Raw genomic sequence first — 22,109 nt, forward strand, 5'->3', positions numbered from 1 at the left:
AAAAAACAGAATGAAGCTGATAGTGGAACAACTCACTAATGGTTAACAATAAAAGAAATGAAGACAAAAAAAAAACAAGAAGCAAAGGCTACAAGCTGGTAATTCACGTACCCACACCAACATGAAAAAAAAAGACGTAACCCAAAGATTATTTTCTTAGTTTAACTCTATCAGTATGTTTGGGTTTTTTTTTTAAAAGCCTTCTTCTTCTGTTCCCTAGAAACGAAACTCTACGTTCTACCGTCCTTGGCGACGGACCAAAATAGTTAAAAACTTAAAATTATCTCCTTTAATTTAGGACCAATTTGGATGTTAACACCTAGTACAAGTCTAGTAAAGCATGAACGAGACATTCAAATACTAACATGTCCGGTTATACTATCGACCTCCTTGATTAGATAACCTGTTATAGAGCGAGATATATTTATACTTGAAAGTTGTTTCCATGTGTTATATAATTATTTAGAGTAAAACAATTATTTATGTTTTTTAAGCAGACTAACAAATAATATTTTATTTGGTTTTAAGAAAGAATATTTTTACATGTGTTTAACGAAAACAAAATCATTAAAAACTATCAAAATTAGCTGCAGAAAAAAAAATTGAACTGTAAGAACTGTATCAGTTGTCTTGTTTTTGGGGCTACGTCAGTCTCCTTCGTAAGAACTGTATCAGTTGTCTTGTTTCTATATGTAGTTTGATCAATCGGGGCTTCTGATTCTCGTTAACATGTCCGTTATAAAACATAGTTACTCCCACTAATGATAATTATAATGTAATTGGAGAAATATCTCAAAATACCACACTTGCAAAGTTTGTTTCCAAAAAAAAAACACGAGTAGTAAGTATTATGTTTGCATATACCACCAAAAAAAATTAGTTACCATAAACACAAAAATTGATTGTTAAATGTTTTAGATTTTGTTTTTGTTCTTTTTGAGGTTTGAGTTAACTGTTTTAGATTTAAGATATAGTTAGTGTTTAGGATTTAGTTTGAAGATTTTAATTTTAATTTTAGTTTTGAAGAAGAAAAAAAAAACTTATGTTATTGGTATTTATGAGAATTGGCCATGTAAATAGTGAATTTTATTGGTTTGTTTTTTTTTTTACTTTAAAGTTTAAACATTTAAAAGAAGAAGAAGAAAAAAAAACGGAAAATGTGAGACTAATTACTAAATTAGCAAACTTTAGTAGACTAGGATGGGCGATTCGCCAGATTTCATATGGTTGGAGTGTATATATGGTAAAATTGGTAAATCATCACAATGATGATGAGTTTGAGTTTTCAATTCGATATAAATTAAATCATTAAACCAAGATCAAAATGGCATTGGTTTAGTGTCAAGCTAAACAGGTATATGATTCTTAACGGTGTATAGAGTCAAAAACGGTGACGAGTAAAAATAATATTACATTATGAGTTTGATTTCAAGTTATTGATTTGAGTTAGTTAGGAAGGGTGGGGAAATTGAGAAATAAAAACCGGTTTACGTTCAATAGGTCAAAGTCAACTTTTTAAACCGGTAGGACGTCAAATGTTGAGAGTTTGCTTTGGTTGGAAGTTGGAACATAATAAGATTCCAATTTGGAGCTTGTGGTTTTTGTGGGTTGTTGACTTGGTTAAATTCGGTTTATATAACAATTTAGGAAGACATGATTAATAAAGCTAGCTATCATTTTAAATTCTTATTTATTACAGAGTACTATGTGAGTATTCGTCGGGATGTAAATCTATAATTTACGAAGGAATAAATTTATTTAGGATACTTTGACCAGTTAAATAAAATGGAATAAAATCTATGGGATACCGGCGGATACTATAAACGATGCACATAAAGAAAATAAGGTGTGTATAGAGATTAATAATATTTCAAGGGGTAAATAAAAATGTACATAAAGAAAAGAAAGACACCGCTGACGTGGCTTGGTGTTAAGGTGAAAAAAGACCGTTAGCGCCTGGGTGCGACATCTTACGTGGAACGTGTAAGCCCTTTTTGAAAGAGAAAAAATAGAAAACGGTGCGTTTGGTGTGCTATGTTTTAATTTCATCATCACCACTCAAACTCGCCAATAAGGTGTATATTGGTTCCTATTGGTAACCATTAGAACAATAGAGAAAGAAAAGAAACAAAAAAAAATAATGCAGAATGTAACAAAAAAGAATAATGCAGAATGTAATAAACAATTTTCGATGAATAAAAAAAAAATCTGTAGAAAATAAACTAAATAGTAAATGGTAACCAAACAATAAAAAAATCTTTTTAAATATATTAAATATTAAATAAATCAAATTCAATAATAATACTAATACTACGTCTAATGTATATACAATGATTTTTTTTTGTTTTTAAATTGTAAATTAAATTTTAGATATGTCATATTAAATATTAATATTTAATATTAACCTACAATTAAAATTTTAAGGTAATTTAAAATATTTTTAATTTTTATTTACAATACAAACATGAGTCTCTTAAATTTATTTTACTATTCATATATAGTTTTCAAATAGCATTAAGATTAGTTTAACATGAAATTCATATCAAAATTATTTTTTCTGTCAAAACATTATGAAAATTATTACTATCAAATGGTAAAAAAAATTTGGAATAAAGAGGAATATCATATTCCTCCTCATTCTTTTCCTTTGAGTTTCTCCCTCACCAAATTGCAAGAAATTCAAATTCGCTCTCTCCACTTCTTCTTCATTCTACTTAGAATCTGGGTAAGTTCAAATTCAGTTCACTTGGTATGATTTTTTATGTCTTACCTTCAGGGCTGGCCCACCCATAAAGCAGCCAAAACATTTGCTTTAGACCCCCACGAGCAGCTGCGTTTGAAGATCTGAATCTATCACCCGTTTTGCTGAAGGGCTTATATCTCAACATGAGATTCGCAAGTCCAAGCAACATACAAGCAGTGTGTTTGTCCTTGATCATGACACCGCCTTAAAAGCATCTTGTCTCTCTAGCATACGATGGTTCGAGAATAATATAATGCTTTGTGCTCGGAATGCTCAGCCGAATCAGTCCAGAAATCTTTGCGACTCAAGCTTTATACATATGTCCCAACCCACAAAAGGCTAACGAGGTATGCTTTTCCTTTTTCTTCTTTTACTCATCTCGACTCTAGTTTTTGTTGGCTGATTTCATTTCATCTCTCAAATTATGAATTTACTTCAGAACATGGGATGCTTTATTGGTATTGTCGCTGAGCTTGCTGTGAGAAGAAGTGTGCGTGCATCAGTCTCTGCACATGTTGTTCTTGGGACTGCTATCTCCATCAAAAGGCTAATTTCCTACGAGCACATTCTCTGCCTCAAAGCCATGAGGATTGTGTATTTTGATCAAGGAGATTCTAGCTTTGCTGTGGTAATGACTCTTTCCATTATTTCTTTCCAATACAAAATGTACAAGCTTTTTGAGATTTAGAGAGTAGCTTTGCTGTGTGGCTATGCAGGATTGGGGTATAGCTTTGAAAGAAGTTGGCAAAAATGCAAGGTCAAACTCTAAACCGATTCTAACCAAACTTTAGCCAGTCAATCAAATATCAAAATTGCAATTTTGATGTCAAACTAAACCGGTCAATAATCATGTCCGCTATTTCTTATCGGTTATAAATAAAGTCAAACAATTGACCAACAACAAAAATACGCTAACTAGGTAATATAATTTTACAAACTTGAACTACAACATGTTAATTTTTCATACTTGCGATCGCCAACATGGCAACATTATACTTTAGTCTTTCAAACAATTTTATTCTTTTAGGCTTTTCTATTTTTACTTTTAAGAAACTCAACAAGACAACAACTTGGAAATCATTTTCAACGGCAACACCACATTTTCAACTTATTAGTTATACATTGTGACCCTTGTTTTAAAAATCCCCCCTAGCACCGATTACACCCCGCAAAATCGCTAGGCCCACCCTCTCCGCCTCGATTAATGAATAATCCCCGCCTAGCATCGATTATCCAATTATATATGTCTAATTTGATTATAACCGTCTAATCCGATTACTAACCGCATAATTTGGTATATAATTATTACTTTTAGAGCCAAATATAAATCAAATATGTATTTTTTTGTTATTTAGACATTTAAATTAAGAGTTTATAATGTTTTACAATAACTAATGTACAAACTTTTAATGAAAATCATAAATTTTCTTTTAAAATTACATTTTTATGTGTTTACCGTAATTTTAAAGACAATAATATAGTTTTATATTTTATTTAATATTTTTATTTTAACATAAACAGAATTATACATAGATTTAATACTATATATTTTTATTTTATTATTAATTTAATAAAATAACCCTAAAACTAGTCCCCGATTAATCCCCGTTTAATCTCTGATTTTCTCGCTAGGCGCTAGGCCCATCCCGACCGCCCGACTAGCGCCTAGCGATTTCTAAAACAGGGATTGTGACTGTAATCTTTTATTAATAAATTTTTTCTATACAAAATGGATGTGATTTTTTTTTGGAAACTTTTAATACTTTAATTCACTATAGTCTAATTTGGGAGATATATATGTATGTAGCTTTAAAGACTTAAATTTTATAACGTTTACACAATTTTAAACCTTTTTAGCTTCGCCTTAAGCCCTTAACCACACACAAACAAGATCTTTCCAAGATGTAAGAGACACAAACAAATACAACTCTTTAAACAAAATTAATCAATCAAGTCAGAGCTGGTATCATATGTGAAAAAATAGACAAATCTCACTATCAAGGTTAAAACTAAATTATTAATACTAACACCACTATTTTTTTGGATATAGAAAGATAAAATAAGCTGTATATTACAGTAAAACCTCTATAAATTAATAATTTCGGAACCGTGAAATTTTATTAATTTATAAAGGTTTTAATTTATCAATAAATTAATAAAAATATTAAATTACGAAGAGATTTGTCTATTTATCTATTTGAAATTTTTATATTTAAAAATAATTTTTGTTATAGTTCATATATTCTAGAGTTTTCTTTATAGTTTCTTATACTTTAATAATTTATTCTTGTTTATAATTTTTTTTTGTTAGAGGTGAACTTTAGTAAGAATGCAAATTTAAGAATAAGCAAACAAAATTTTATTAGATATATATATATATATTATAATTTATATAAATATAATTTTTGATATTGATGGGGCCATAGATTTACATAAAATTTCTAAAAAAAGTAATATCTTATTATTTTATCGAATTATGTCCTTTTTACAATGGTCAAATTAGGGACCAAAAGAATTTATTAATTTCTAGCGATTATTTATAAACAACCTGACCTTTTTTTTTAAAACCCTAATATTTAGTGATTCAATACTCAATAGCAATCTAGCCTCAATAAACAATAACTGATAACATAAATCAATTCCAATAATCCAATAACCAATAAAAACAATAACCAAAGATTCAACAATAACATGACATTATAGAACCAACAACCTAACACAATCATACAGTAACAACATAATCGTATGTTTCAAAATTTAAGTTTTATAAAATGTTTAAAAATTTAAACAAAATATATTTTACTAAAAATATTATAATTTTCAAAATATTTTGTTTTTGTTTTTAAGAGCTCCAAATGGTTTCTAGCATTGGAGACATATAATTTAATTAATCTTTAAGAGATTCTTAACTTAGAAAGTTTCAAACTTTACAATTAAAATAATACTAAAATTCCATGAGAGTTTCTTTGCATTGGAGGTGGTCTTTTATCCAAATCGAAAAGTCTTATAGTTATCCTTAATCTCTAACATAGTATCTGAAGCCGGCTTAAACGATCGTTGTTTGACTGGAAAGACGCAATCAGAACCACATGATTTTTTTAGTTAATTAAAATGAATAAACTAATTTAGTTAGACCGACGCTCACCGCCCACTTCTCCAAGTGACCATGAATTAAATTCTTATTTAAAATGTTAATTCGTTTTTACCGTTTACGAGTAATTCATTATCATTGTATGGTAGGAGGAGGAGACATCAAACACTTGGATCATGGTAGTTTTTTTTATATATTTTCATAGACAAAGACACGATAGGATCAAAGCTCTTGACGAATAAAACTAATAAAACTTTTAAAGAGAGGGAGAGGACTCAAATGAAATAAATATCTTCTAACGACTATGTAAGCTCCATGTGTTGCCAATCAATATCACATATATTTTCGAATATAATTTGTAAAAATGACATAATTATTGAATTATAGTTTGTGGTTGGTAATCCTTGTAATATTTCACACAAAAAGAAAAGATTCATGTTGGCAAAGTAGACCTGATTTGTCTTGCTTAATATTATACTAGGTACTATTTCGTCCAAAACCGCGGACTAAACTTTTTTTTATAAAAATTTATAATAATTTATTTTGTTATTATATTATTTATAATTGTTGTGATTAAAAATTTATTGTTTATATTATAATTTTTATATTTTAAAAATGTTTATTGAAAACCTGTCAATAAAACATTTGCATTTAATGAATAAAATTATTTAAACCTTTTTGAAATTTTTGCTATAGCTGTGAAGTAAGTAAAAAAAATATAATTAACATGTAAAAAAAAATAATCAACATGTAAAAAAAAATCTTATTTATTAGTATTTTCAAGTACAGATTAGTTTTGATTCTAACAAATTTTTTTTTTCTTTTCTACCATTTATTTTATTTGATGTTTCTCCTATTTTCGTTATTTAATTAGAAATATTTATTTAATTAATTAATTAATCTTAATTAAGTTTTTCTAATAGTAATTAAATGTAATTTTTTCATATTTTAAGATTAGTTTTATATTTATACTTCCAATTAATATAGTAGGATGATCACAATCACATATTTCTTTCATGTTATCTAAATTCTAAACTTCACATACGAATATATATTATTATATGTTAACATAACAGCTTCAAAACAAATAACAAAAGCAATAATAGTCATACAAAGCTTCAAACCAGCTAAGAAATTAAGCTTCAAAGTGCAAACGAATGATTTTTTTAAAACTAACTCAACTCACTAAAACAAGTATTGTTAGTAAAAACGAACGGTGAGGGTTAATAATCTAAATCAACCATACAAAAATCAGCATCATTCATTCTTAACCGTTAGATTTCCTCCTTCCTCCTTCTAATCTCAAAACGGAGTTCATCACAACCGTTGATTTAGACGAAGCTTCTTCATCGTCTCTGTAAGGCTAATCGTTTCAGTGGTCGAGATGACTCGTTCTCCTCCTGCATTTTTTTTCAAAACAAAAAAAACTCTTTTAAGTTTAGCAAATTTCAATAACAAACAAAACACAGATTAGCTTAATAATAATGAAAGAGAAAGATTCATACATCATCAACGGAAGAGCAGTTCAGATCTAGATCATGTCTCGTCCTTTTCATACTAACCGAAGACGACGAACTCACCACCGGAAGTTCTTGTCCCGCCGCCGTCGCCGGCACAACCTGATTCTCCGCTTCTTCTTCTTCTTCTTCCTCATCTTCATCTTCCTCATCCTCATCATAAGACTCAGCACCGTCTTCACTACTAAACCGATCGCAACAAGCGATGGTCGTCTTCTTGTTCGTCTTCTTACGAGCTAAACAACAAGACTCGCAGAGAGAAACAGTTGGGCCGAGACGAAGCCCCGAGGCTTTCCAAGGCGTTAGCGACTGACAGACGCTACAGAGAAGGCATCGCGTGTGTTTCGCCACAAGAAAATTAGCTCCGTGAACCTTACCGTCGCAATCCCAACACAAACTCGCTTGATCTGACTCACAATACATTCTCGCTACACCACTACATAACTCACACTTCTTCTTCCCCATCATCATTATTAATGATCTCTCTCTATCTCTGTTGATACAAAATGAAGTATTATTCTTTGGTAAATAAAGGTCTTTGCTTCTCTGTCTCTCTCTCTCTCTCTCTCTCGTTTCTTCTGCGGACACAAATAAGGGGAGAAAGCAAAAAATCTCGAGAATTTCGTGGCGCGTTTTGTGTGATTTAATTCTTTTTAAAAGGTATATTCGTCTTTTTATTTACCTATAAACGATTTTTCGCGTTTTTAATAAAAATGTATTGGGCTAAATTTATTAGAATAAGATTAAGGATTCGTTCAAACTTTAAAATTTTTTATGGTGGGGATAATTATTGTATTTAGTTTTTGGAAAAATTATTTTAAGAGGCTTCTGCGGTTGAGTATTATTCTCGATTACTTAAATTTAGGAGAAATTAATAATTTTGTTTATGTTTTATTTTTTTACTTGGTCCTGAAATCATGTACCAGGGGGGACAAGGCTCCTCTTACGTGGCGAGATATGATTCGTTTTATGTTAAAAAAGAAAGAGATATTTATGCGGCAGATTTTTTTAGTTGATGACGTGGAGAGATCTCAGCCTCGTAAAGAGGAGAAGGAAGATTCTGAGTTTATCCGACGTGGACGAATCGGGTTCTGTAATAGAGTTTATAGCCACGTGATCCCCACCTGGGAGTTGTCTCGACCTTACAAAACACGTCTAGTGGGGTCCACTTCTTCTTTTTTTTTTTTTCCTTCTTAAATATTCCTCACTCTCGTCTTGGTCCAAGTATTTTTGTGTGAATAAGGTTTTGTTTCTGATTTTAAAAATTCAGTATCGTTTGTGGTGTTAGTGGTGACGATGTCAAAAAAATTTATACTGATTTAAATTATGCGATTGGGTTGGGAAATTTTTGGTGTTGGTGTCCATCCATGTATCAACGTGGTTGCTGGCAATTTGGTATATAAATTATCGAATTTAATATGTGTGTTCTGATTGATATATGTCAGTTCATAGAAATATCTGTAAACCATTCTTATCAAATATCAACCACTATTGTACTTGTTATTTTGCTAATGGTTAAAAAAATGTGTAACTGAGAAATATTAAACCCCGATAAAAAGGCATGACCGGGTTTATTCCCCATTAATTAACCAATTTGATCAAGCTTTTAAATTTCAAAAAAAAAAAAAAAGGTTGATCCAAGGCAAGAAGCTGAGATTCGTTTCCAAAACTTGTTTTAAGTAATAGATATTGACATATTGTCATTTAAATTAAAGTTTTTACATGTGGTTGAAAGAATATCACAACGGTTTTTGACTTTTTGTAGATGGTCGATTTCGAAATGTGGTTTGATCCACATAACAACAAAATCATCTATTCACCGAAAAAGACTACTTGATTAATTTATGTTCTTGGTTAAGCGATTTATTTTAAAATAATTAGAGAAATTGATCTCCTTTGTTAGTCGTCCACTAAATGATAAGTCTCCAACTGAAATGAATGAAAGTTAGCAGTAAAATGAATAAACATGCAAGTGTTGGTACTTGGTATAATCGTCTGCTAATTGGTTAGATCGATTCTGGTATGTAAGATTTAGGCATTTAGCAGTTTAAGACTCGGATTTGAGCTACACTCGGACGAAATTGTTTTCTTAGACTATCACCGTAAGTTTATTTATATAGGACAAATATAACTCCTAATCTAACTGTGAGGATTTAAGAACACTTAGTGAGATCTTAAATCTTGTAACTCAGGATTAGCTCTCTCAACTCTCTTGTTCTGTTCTCTTGTTTGTAAGTAAAAGCTTGAAAGTAATAAGACAGTAAAGAACACACAGCAAATTTATCCAGTTCACGACCCATTCTGGGTCACTACATCTGGCCGAGTGATAGAACCGGATTTGGTTTTATCAAGGAAGTAACAGAATTGAGATGAGAAACAGAAGAAGAAGGTGAGAAATCAGAAGAAATGGAAGGAGAAAGAAGAAGAACAAGAGAGAACAAGAGTTTGATTCTTTGATGATTTTTTTGGATAAAGGTTCACAAACGATTGAGAGTGATACTTAAACACAACACAATAAAGATAAAAGGCCTAATAACAAGAGCCCAACAAGAGCCCAATTGCCATCTTAACAATACTCCTTCGTTTAGAACCACTATGTCCTCATGGTGGCAGGAACTGAAACACCATGAAGTTGATCATTGCCTTGTTTACTTGAGCTTGTGCGTCTCCACCTGCAAAACTAGTCTTGCTATAGAGACTCCCATTAAATACCTTTTTAATGAACAAAGACTGTTTCAATTTTCTCTCCACAGCTGGTACTTCCGAGTGGATTGATTTCCTGATAACGCAACCAACCTTGAAACAATCTTCTCCATTAAATTGCAACACTTTAGAACAGTAACCTGCAATCTTGTGGGAGCTGCAACCATAAACACATTCTGTCTTCCACTTGTCTTAGATCCATCAGATAGACGACCTCCCATCTCTTTCACCACACACTTATCCGGTGGCTTGGGAGAATGAGAAACTTCATGAGTGAGGATTACCCGTTTAGCTAGGCCTGATTTGGTCTCAGTGTTCTCCAAGCTTGTTCCAACAACCCCAAAGCATAGCAAGTCCCCTATTGGTGCAAGCTGAATCTGATCCAAGTAAGTACTGATCAGCCTGCTTCCTTTGACAATTACTTTCAATTCCCACTCCCCTTCGATGAACTTGTCTACTCTGAACCTTGGAGCCTTTTCATGATCTTTTGCACTTAGCTTCATCTCTTCACTTTCGCGACTCATAAAAAGTTTTTGTTTTGTGACATCGACACTTTCTCCACTAGTAGTGATTCTCACCCCTTTAAAAACTATATTGTCCTCAAGATAGTAAACATCCCTTAAACCGTTGCGTATGAGCCCATCTTTGATTCTTTCTTGCTCATTCTCACTCCTCATCTTAACCTTTCTAGTACTTCGCTTCAGCTCTCCATCCTTATCAAAACAAGAAATCCCGTCTTTAATTTCTTGTCTTCGCATTAGCCTTGTAGTTGCATCAGAGTTGTGAATCGTCTCGAACCATTCCCATTGGATACAGTTAGATGGTAACAGGATCTAACCCGGCTCCCACACTCGCTTTGCTAGAGCAAATCCAGAGTGTCGTTCCCTAGTCTTGTTAGCAGATGTTCCCCTTATATGCCCACTCTTTGTCTGCATATTCTGGCCTACAACCAATATCTCTATAACATAAGCCTTGCATCTGACCAATTCCACAAAGAGAATTTCCAGCTGATGACTTCCCATAAAGCTTTTCAAACAATGACGGTTCCTTCATCTCTAAACCATGATGTTTGAGCAGCAGCTTCTGTTCCTTAGCACTATGGAACGCCGTGACATACAATTCTAGTTGGGCTTACAACTTACTATTAAGAACCCTGAAAAAGATCAATTCTATCCACTCATCATTCCTTCTATCCCTATCAAATTTCCAACATCAAACCCTCAGAACTTCTATCCCCAAGAACCCACCTGGTTCCCAATAATAGTTAGCATATACAAGATTGTGACACAACCTCTCGTGAGTACTAGCCTGAATCACTAAGATCAGAACCTCAACATAGTGACACAGTCGATCCTGGAATGGCACTTGAAATTCCTTGGCCGTACTTAAATTTCTTTGAAAATTGCTTTCCTGAGACCTCAGTCGCTGCTTTAACATTTTATCACCGCCATTAAATCTCACTAACCCTTCTAGAAGAACTTGTTCAGCTATGATTTCTCCAGGATCCCAAACTTGGCCTAAAACATATGAGTCAAAAAACTTCTCTTCAATCTTATGAAGCTTCAGCCTCAATCTTAACTCTTCAGAGACTTTGTAATCCTTCTCTAGCCAATACCACATACATTGTCTAAACTCCGAACCACCACACTCCCATATACGATTAGCTTCTTTAAAATCGATGAGTTGTTTAACCAACCATCCCCCAGGTTCCCAAACTTGATGTTTGATAATAGACACAAATTGCCTATTTTCATTCCCGAAAACTCTAGCAATCATAGAAGAGCCAGTGATTTGCTTCTCACAAGTACCCAGTATCTTCCTCAAATGCTTGGCCAGAGGGCACACCAAAGATTGTTCTCCACTGATGAATTTTGCAACAGTGTGAGAAATCACCCCATCAACACAATGAGACAAATAGTCCTGAGGAGGATACCAAAACAACTTCACCACTGTTCTCTTCTCTTGAGAAGGAATTCCATGACCTTTTTTCTGCAGTTTTTTGAAACAATTTCTAGCTTCAGAAGAACAAGAACCAAAACGCATACAGTAATTTGCCAAACATGTTGCTAACGTTGTGTTCTTCTTTCTAGAACCTTTCGCGGAGATGAATCTTCGTTTCATCCCACTTGCGCTTACCTTTAAAACCAGCTTTGGAGATCTCGCGTAAGTTTTAGAATCCGGTGTTGATGAAGAATTGAGGTCATCAAAAGTCACATTCAATTGCTTCAAAGGTGGGAACGAGAACGTATGATACCTGTTTCTCACCTTTTTCTTAGCAACCACCCAAGAGTAATGCTTCGATCTGAATGATGCTACCACAACTTGATATCTCTCCTTCCACCTTCTTTTCTGATACTGGTGGAATCGATGCTTGAAAAGAGCTCTTCGAGTTCCTCTTTGTTGCTTTTCCTTTGCCATAAGTACCACCGTGGAACTGAACCTATCATCTCCAAGATACAATTGATTTCTTGGAGAATTAACTCGGAAAGCTAGATGTAATGATTGAGAACGGTGATCTTTCTTCATTCTTCGTTTTCGAGCCTTGTGGTAACTCTGTTTGACAGGAACCCTTGCACGCAGAATCTTAGAAACCCCAAAATCATAAGAAACTTTATGGGTTGAGATGCACACCACTTGTTTGACAGAATTTCCGAGAGAGTTTTTTTGTGTTCTTCAAAGTGTTGTGTTCAAATTTTGAGCTCTGGATGTCTTCCTTGTGACCGATCATTGACATCATCTGATCCACACGAGCTAACATTTGTTGCAAAAGATCGTAACTCTCCTGAGTGAAATTCATTTTACAAGTCACCTTGAGTTCGTAAAATCTCTCAATGAAAGCACCAATTGATAGAACCGGATTTTGTTTTATCAAGGAAGTAACAGAATTGAGATGAGAAACAGAAGAAGAAGGTGAGAAATCAGAAGAAATGGAAGGAGAAAGGAGAAGAACAAGAGAGAACAAGAGTTTGATTCTTTGATGATCTTTTTCGATAAAGATTCACAAACGATTGAGAGTGATACTTAAACACAACACAATAAAGATAAAATGCCTACTAACAAGAGCCCAACAAGAGCCCAATTGCCATCTTAACACCGAGATGTTCTCGGAAATCCACTAAAACTTTGCTCAAACTTGAGCCTTTAGATTAGGGTTTCTTTTTAGTTCAATCAGATTGTGCTTTTGGGAGTCTTGGGGAAGCGGTCGAGCATTTCAGATTTGTTTGGTTCGTGGTCTATGCAAGGAGGATGGTACCGGATCTGATATCTACAGAGACAAACCATTGTTTTTTGCCTGTTCACAACCCAAATTTGTTTTCTCGCTCTTGTGCTTCTTGCTGTTTTGATGCCGCTAGTTTGACTTGTGTGTGTTATGTAAGAAGACTTCACTAGCCTTTGTTTTTCCGCTCACCTTTAGCCTGGTTCTACCTATTACTTTCCCATTTAGTTCGTCTCCTTTCTAAGAAGAGGTTTTTTTTTGTGTGAAGTGTATGCTTGGCTTTCTGCTTCAGATCCTTCTATTCTTAGGTGGAAGTTGATGGTGATGGTAACCTATGTAGATGAGTGTCGATTCTGGAATTTGAAGCTCATCAAAGTGGTTGTGTTTCGCTCCTTGTATTAAGCGTTTCCGAATCTGGAGGATGTCGGTTTGCTTTTTTTATGGCTTCTATCAAGGCGCTCTTTGACGCATCAGTAGTCTCGCCGCATCTGGAAGTGTATTAAGGTTCTGAATTAGGTATTTACTTGTCAGGTTATGAAGTCCGGTTAGGAGAGATCATCTCTCATTGTGATGATAGGAGGAGGCAGTTGTTGATCGATGTTTTGGCCAAGGGCAGCATTTATACAGCTCATTCACAGAAACTTCAGAAGATAAGTTTGATTTGTTTGTTTAGACATAGCATTTGCTTTAGTTATCATTGTTAGTATGCCTCTGTTTTTAGCTGTTGGTTTCGTTCTCTTTCGATTTCGGTTTGTAACTTTTTTTTTAGTTGTTTTCGGAGATTTATCTTTTGTTCGCAGAATTAGACTCTCTCTTTTGAACTTTAGAGTCTGAAGATATCTCTATTTTCGGTCGAATTATGTATTTTTCAATGTCAACTTTCAAGAAGTATAATAACATCATATGACTAAAAAAATATGTAAAGTTATTATGAAAAACAAATAATACGTATATAAAAATGGGAAAAAGAAAAGTAGAGCGAGCTAGGCCTACTTAAACAAGCTTGAGAAAAAATTTACGTGTCGAAGATTAGTGGTGTGAAGCAGGGGTGAAGTGTGAACTTTGAAGAATCAAAGAAACACGAGATGTCTTCATTTGAGAGCCACATGCCTTAAAAGGAGTTGATGAGTGGAGGCGTTTGGAGTTTAGAGGGTTTTGTTTTTTACTTTTAAAATGTGTGTGGATGAGAACTTTTGAACAACTTCGAAAGAAGCCTCAAGTTCCATACACATATATACATCACGAATTACTCCTTATTTTCCTTGTTTTCCATTTATGTTTTCTTTTTCAAGTCTTTTTTTAAGATTTATTGAAAGAGATGTTAATTACAATGAAAGTTGATTAAGCAGTTCGATACATCCCTCTTCATCAGGGTGAAGCAAAAATATGAGTGATCAACAAATTGTGATAACAAAAAAAAGTTTGATGACTTTGATCATATGTTTTTTTAGTTTTTGAACCGAATTTCTCTAACTAATCAATAATCATATATACCTGCATTATCATTCAATCATATATATATATATAGTTACTAAGATTGGTTTCTTCCAAACATATTCCAAATGCAAATTTCAGATTTCAGATATTTTGGATTTGTGATTCGCCAAGTGAGTTTTTCCAATTTAGTTGGTCTATGTGAGTATATCATCAAACTAATTAAGACCATGAATGTTTTTTACTAAGACCATGAATGTTTTTTACTAAGACCATGAATGTTTGTAGGTCTTAAAGATTTCAGATATTTTGGATTTGTGATTCCCCAAGTGAGTTTTTCCAATTTAGTTGGTCTATGTGAGTATATCATCAAACTAATTAAGGCCATGAATGTTTGTAGTTCTTAAAATAGTTTTTGACTTTTGGCTTTTAGTTGTTTTTAACTCTCTTTTTTTTTTGGTGTTGATTTAAGTTTCTTTACAAAAAAAATAAGAAGATAAAATTTGATCGATTGTCTTTGAGGGAGATAAAATTGGATTTTTTTTTTTTGTTTTCTGTTTTTTTGAAAAAAAAATTCAGAACACTCTCACAAACTAGATAACTTGCTGGCAGATTGTATTTTCTTTACGTACAAAAAAAAAGAAAGAGAAAACGAAAAAAAAGAAAAGATAAGTTGTTTTTTGAAAATTTTAACGAATGCAAAATAGATTTTTTGGAAGATTAAAGCTAAAACTATCGCAGAAAACCATTAATGGCCTAAATGTTTATAAAGATCCCAACCGGCTACGAACTAAAACAAGCACATAACACCATCTAATAATTGCTTTGTTTCGTTTGAACTTTGAACTAGTTAAATTAATTACATCTAGTTATTTTTGAAGAACTTAACATCAAATTTTGAAGAACTTAACATCAAATGTCACTCTATATATCAATCTTAAAGATATGTAAGACCATTTTTACTGAGGGGTACTCTCTTGATTTTTCTTGAGTTTGAGGCCCAATTCATGAATAAACAATCCATTTAAAGTCCATTTACATGAGAATCGATACTTGCTGAAGCACTTTGAGCAATCCTTAGACCATTTTTACTGAGGAGTACTCTCTTCGTTTCTTTTGGGTTTAGGCCCCAATTCATGAATAAACAATCTATTTAAAGTCCATTTACATGAGAATCTATACTTGCCGAAGCACTTTGAGCAACCATTAAGAACGGCGACGTGGTTCATTGTGAATGGCTGATCAAAAAATATAAAATCAATTTTTTTTTTCTTTTCATTTTTGCTTCTTCTTCCCCGAGTCTCTCTTCTCATCACACACAAAACGGCAAATCGCCACCTATTGATACAGCAAACCGGAAAATCACCGCGAATCCTTTGATTTATCCGGCTAAAAGTGGAGGGTTGGTGGTTGAGGAAGACGATGGCCACTCCGATAGACTTAAGCGTGAGATGTGACGCTTCGGTTCTCACGACGACCAACCTCCTTCTGCGGTTACTTCTGATGGCTCTTATGTGAACGACGAGGTCCACCGGGAGACGAATCAGACAGAGAAGGTTTGTATTCTCATCACTTAATTATTGATCTCGTTGTTAATGTTAGGGTTTAGGTAAAATTCTCTTTGATTGTGAGAGTGGGTACTGTTTGATGTTTAATTGGTTTGTGATTTGTATGGAGGGTTTACGGGTTGGGGCTTAAATCGATTGTTTGTCTGATTTACGACAGATTTCCTTGTGTTGTGTGAGGTTGAAGCTTTGTGTTTTAGATTGTAAAGGATGAACTGTCTTTGTGTTTTAGATTGTATAGGTAATCATGCTTAAACTCTCCTAATAGAACAAACAATAACACTTTCCGATTTATGGTGCTTTACAAGACAGTGAACTTTTGTTGTATAGGTTTAACCGTTTGTTGTCTTGTTTGATTGTTGTTCATTGTTCTATGATCAGAAGGTATGAACTTCTCATGTCTGTTTAGTAGTATAGGGTTTAACCGTTTTTTGTCTTGTTTGATTGTGAGAATGTTAGATGTTTTTTGATTGTGACCCGTGTGTTGTTGTTAGGAGTACAGTTGAGTTTTTGCTTGATGTTTTGTTAATGTTATAGTGTGATTAACATTCACTCTTTTGCCATATTTTGTACGAGGTTTATATCAACTGGACAATGGGGTTTAATTGTGAAGAGGGGTGTTCATCAGCTTGACATTGGGAGTGGATTCTCGTAGTTGAAAAGGTTTGATCTTCGTCACTTACCCCAGAATCAGCTTGACAATGGGGTTTATGTACTCTTCATCACTTACCCCAAAATCTTGGTTTTAATGAATTCTTTTGATCATAAGATAAACAATGTGGGAGCTATTCGGTCAAAGCCGACGGTGGACTATACAGCAGAGAATTTCTCGTTTCATATTTCGACCAACTTAGAATCTGCTTATCATCTGAGCCAGCTTGCGCATCCTCTGCTTAAGACTTCCGGAAGTGGGAACATCGTGTTCATGTCTTCTATTGCTGGGGTTGTATAGCTTTCTTTTGGTTCCATCTACTCTGCAACAAAAGGTAATATACTAAATTATGGAAGAACACAAAAAAAACCTCTCTGTTTCTTTTTATCTTACAATAGTTTTCACATGTAAATATAACAAAGCCATAAAAAAGAAACCTTTATTTTGAATTTTGTAAAATATGTTTAATATTTCAAAGTTTGTAAAATATGTTTAATATTCCAAAGTTTTATGTAATATAAAAATTTTAATAATTGTTTTGTCATTTTAGATTATTAAAGTTTGATAATTACTAAACATAAATTAAAAAATTATTATTTAAAAGATTGAGCAATCTTCTTTGGGTTCTCTAGTAAAGGAATGATTTTGCAAAAATATTCTTAAGGTTGCTTTACTTAAATTAGTATTAATTATATGATTAATTAATTTATGAATAACTTAGGAGAGGTACTCGACTAATGATGCTCTAATGTAGACGTACGTGACAAATATAAACGTGTATAATAAATATACAATTTCGGTTTAAGTGGGGTTTGAATATGTGACACTGTCGTCATCTATCTAGTAGTATAATATAACACCGAAAAGTGTTCCACATCAATTTCGTTAGTTAGAGTTAATTTATACTAAGTGTGTCAAATTATGTAATTTAACATCAACAATACGATTTGATATTATCAACAAATTATATGATATCGCACATCATTGTCCAGCAGACCTTATTTACTTAATAAACAGGAAACTAGATAGTTTTAGCACCGAAAAATATTTGCGAAAATTTTACGATAATTTATTAATTATAAAATAATATTAGAAATTCTATTTGATTTATTATATACATTTTATGATATTTTACATTTAAATTTATTTAGTTTCATACTCTAATTTTAACCCGTCTTTGGTACATGATACAATGTTTAAATCCGTGAATTATACAAATTTAGTAAAATCCAGAAAATATAATGAAACCCGTAGTGAAGCGGTCGTGTTTAGAAATCTTGATTTAACTTTTTAATTTATCTATTTTAGTTGTATATATTATATTAAATAAAATATAATATTTGTGATTTCTTTCGATTTGCAGTGCGAGAAAATATTTAATAAATTAGATATAATATTTTTATATTTCTAAAATATAAGCAATGTTGTTTCTTAGTTTTAAAATATATTTGTCATTATTAAACGATTTAGGATTGCAAATATTTAATCTTAGTTTTATAAATAAGATTAATTTTTATAATCATTCTAAATAGTTTGTTATTTTTCCTAATATATCTGAAACAATAAATAGATTTGTAAAATAATTTCATTAAATAATTTTGAAATATTGTTTTATTATTTTATAAAGCAATATAAACTTTTATTTTGTTAGTTATTAAATAAATTAAAATGTAATGTCATTTTTTGTAATATGCCACATGTTTGTAGGGTTAAACTTTAATAACATTGCTTAAATAAGTATATAGAGAATAGAGATTAATCGAAGCAAATTAATTTTGGTCTTTTTTAACTTCAAAGTCCTCAAAATAAAAAATAAAATAAAACAATGTTACGTTGATCTACGAAATTTAATTCACAGATTCCATCATTAGCTCTTAATATCAAATTATATATAACGTGCCCCCAAACATTAATGGCCCAACATTAACTACATGTAACCTATTGTTCTATCTCCTTATTTACGGTAAATTTTCCTTTTTTCCATTTAGCTGCAAATTTCCTTTTCTAAAATTTATTTATTAACACTAACAAAAAAAGGTAATCATCAAAACACGGTTCAACACGATTACCTAAACAGAAATATTTTAGCCTCGCCTCGCTATACAATACAAATCGAATTTGCTTTTGAATTAGGGTTCATCGACTCGTACTTCTGCCAAACTAGTGTTTAACTTTCTAGTGATGTCGTCAAAAGGTACAACCTCAACTCAATCAATCCAGGAAAGATCGGTTGTTAAAGCGAGGAAATCAAATTAGGGTTTTATCCGATTTCGAGAGAGATTCATCAAGGAAGTTTAAGATTAATGGGTATTGTTTTTTTTTTGAAAAAGAGATTAATGGGTATTGTTGGTTCCAAGGGAGATTATAATACTCCATTGTTGAATCTGTGTGAGGAGAGGAAGGATTTGATCAGAGCAGCGAGAGATGCTAGGTATCACTTAGCGACATCTCATCTTCATTACTTTACATCTCTTGTAGAATTCACTAGAGGTCTTAACCAGTTTGTTCATAAGGAATTGGTTGTGATTCCGTATTCGGATGATGATTCGTCAAGTAGCGATCTGGTTTGTTCTGGATCAGAATCAGACTCGGATTCTGATTCTGATTCTGATTGTTTTGTATGTGATCAGTCTCAAACAGCTCCGTTGAGCAACAATGACGATCAGAATCCGGGAGTAAAGGTGGTTGGAGATGGAACTTGTGGTTCAAGTAACAATGGTCAAGAGGGTTTGGAGAAGTCAAGTGAAGAAGGTTTAGGGTCTGAGGGGGCAAAGTGCGTGAATGATCCAAATGAAGATGAGAGGAAAGATTCGAAAAACGTTTCTTCTGCTGATGAACAGAACCCTTTCCTAGGTTATCATGATATATTTGGTTTGTACGGTTCCCCCGAGGATATAACACAATATGATGTCACAGTACCGGATCAAAGAGATGATGAGGTTGAGAGTGATGGATTTAGAGAAATTAGGGAGAGAGAAGGGATTCCTGATTTGGAACCTGAAAGTGATGATGGTAGTACTCTTATAAGAAAGAATCAAAAGAAGAAGAAGAAGAAGGAGAAGAATGCTGAAGCAAGCTCTTCAGTTGCTAGTGGAGTTGATAAGATAGATGTCGAAGCAAACACTTGTAATGGTCAAGTTTCAGGTGAGGTTGATGACTCTAATGAAACTTGCGTGCGTGAGACCGAAGAAGCAACTCCAGAGAGTGTTACTGAAGAAGTGACAAGATCAGATGAGGAGGATGGTTTTGATGAAGCGTATGAGTCGTCTTCTTCTTCTTTTTCGGAAACATCTGGTTTGTCCTTGACTGATCTTAGGAATGTAGTAGAAAGGATCAATCGTATAAGCGAGAAACTTGTGGGTGATAGTGAAGTTTCTGAGTTGCTTGAAGTAAGCAGAGTTGTTAACCATCAACCTTTGGGGTCACAGTTCAAGGGATTTGCTTCAAAGGTATTTGGTAGTTCCGGGAATTCGACTCGTGATTTGCCGTTGACACGCCGTTTTCGCTTTGATGATATTCCTGTTACACTCTCCATGACATTAGAGAAGCTTTGTATGTGGGAAAATAAGCTTCATGAAGAAGTTAAAGTTGAAGAAAAGCTTAGGGTTGCTTATGACAAAGCGTACAAGATTGTTCAGACTCTTGATAACAACGGAGCAGAATCGAGCGACATTGACGAAGCCGAGACTGTGCTTAAACGCCTGTTATCCAAGATTAATGACTCGGTTAGAGCAGTTGAATCGATTTCGATGAGAATTCATAAGATAAGAGACGAAGAGCTTTCGGTTCAGGTGATTGAGATCATCAACGGATTCCAAAAGATGTGGAGATTCTTGGCGAAATGTCACCACAAGCAGTTTCGAGTGATCACTAGAAGCAAGTCTTGTGTTCATATTGTTGAAAAAGGATCGAGCTCGAGGAAAGCTACGCAGAAGGTTGAAGAACAAATTAGAAGATACAGAGAATCTTTGAGAGGTTACATCGATGAACAAAGAGGTTTCGTTAACCTCTTGAACAGGTGGCTTAACCGAAACATCATGGAGGACGAAGATGAAACGGAGACCGAGGCTCCTAAGATATTTAAGGTTTGCAGCGAGTGGTTAAGAGAGATTGAGAATGTTGATGAGATGAAAGTGTTGAGTGCTGTTGAAGAAATGAGATCGAGATTTCAAGGGTTAGGGTTTAAGCAAGCAGAGGAAGAGAAACAGAGGATGAGAACAGAGAGATTGTCTAAGGAGTTAGAGAGGAAGACGAAAGAAGTGGCGGAGATTTGGGGAACCGCGGTTGTTTTTCCGGAAACTAATTCTGGTCGGACGGCAAACATGATGCTTGGACCGGAGTTGCTGTCTTTGAGAGAGAGTATGACGCAAGAAACAGAAAAGCATGGGAGAATGATAAGAGAGTTAAACGACACCGTGTCGGTGAGTTTGCAAGAGTGTTTGGTTCCCATCTTTGAGGGTTTGGAGGAATTTTGTTTCGCTAATTTTAAAGCATATAAGAACATTAGAGTCGTTTCCACAGAAACTTTATAATTGCGTCAATCATAGAGAAATAAAGATGTAAAGATAACAAAATAAAGACTTTCATATGTTGATAATTTTCATCAGATTTCGTATATAATATATTGACTTTGAATGTGTATGCTTCATTAATTATACAAGTCATGTTATTTTATTTACCCTAATTAAGTGTTTGATACATAATTTTGAAGAAAAAGAAACCATCTCATTATTGAGTAAGATTATGGATAACGATAGTGATTAAATTATCCAATGAGGAAGAGATTTGGTTGGAGTAATCAATAATAGTAAAACAAAGGCATGCGATAGAACGGGCAGACCAAGTGGAATATTCTGTCTACCACAACGAAGTTTCAATCAAGATGTGAAGAGATTAATGTCTTCCAATCAACGACCAAAAAAACTCGATTTCTTAATTTACTAGCTGTTGATCCGCGCTACACGCGAAAAGTTTATGAGATTGTTTTTTTTTGGTTGTTTTGTTAGTTTGATATTTTGTATGTTTTTACCCGTCTTTCGTTGTGGTTATGGTTTTTTGTATATTGTTCTTTGTTCTTTTGTTGTTTTTTTATTGCTATTTATTTCCAAGTTTGTATTTTCTTGTTCTATTTTACAAATCTTGGACTTATTTAAGTACTGTTATTTTTTCTTTTGGATTAATAAAATA

The 22,109-nt window shown here is 33.2% G+C and overlaps 2 protein-coding genes and 1 long non-coding RNA gene across 4 annotated transcripts; 2 read left to right on the forward strand and 1 right to left on the reverse strand.

Moving 5' to 3' along the window:
* Positions 6,871–7,964, reverse strand: LOC104725965 (zinc finger protein CONSTANS-LIKE 4-like). The gene is made up of 2 exons (XM_010444718.2): positions 7,340–7,964; positions 6,871–7,234 (listed from the first exon to the last, which is right to left on the reverse strand). The coding sequence occupies exons 1-2, from the start codon at positions 7,820–7,822 to the stop codon at positions 7,181–7,183; spliced, it is 537 nt and encodes a 178-aa protein (XP_010443020.1). The 5' UTR covers positions 7,823–7,964; the 3' UTR covers positions 6,871–7,180.
* On the forward strand, positions 15,917–17,371 carry LOC104725966. 2 transcript variants are annotated; one of them, XR_757992.2, is made up of 3 exons: positions 15,917–16,261; positions 16,847–16,933; positions 17,040–17,371. It is a non-coding gene; the product is annotated as an uncharacterized LOC104725966 (long non-coding RNA). The 2 variants fall into 2 exon arrangements; XR_757991.2 differs by having other exon boundaries at positions 15,927–16,933.
* Positions 18,571–21,512, forward strand: LOC104725967. The gene has a single exon (XM_010444719.2). It carries the CDS (start codon positions 19,226–19,228, stop codon positions 21,452–21,454), a length of 2,229 nt encoding a protein of 742 aa, XP_010443021.1. The 5' UTR covers positions 18,571–19,225; the 3' UTR covers positions 21,455–21,512.

Source organism: Camelina sativa, chromosome 11 (genome assembly GCF_000633955.1).
Source record: "Camelina sativa cultivar DH55 chromosome 11, Cs, whole genome shotgun sequence".
Lineage (NCBI taxonomy): Eukaryota > Viridiplantae > Streptophyta > Magnoliopsida > Brassicales > Brassicaceae > Camelina > Camelina sativa.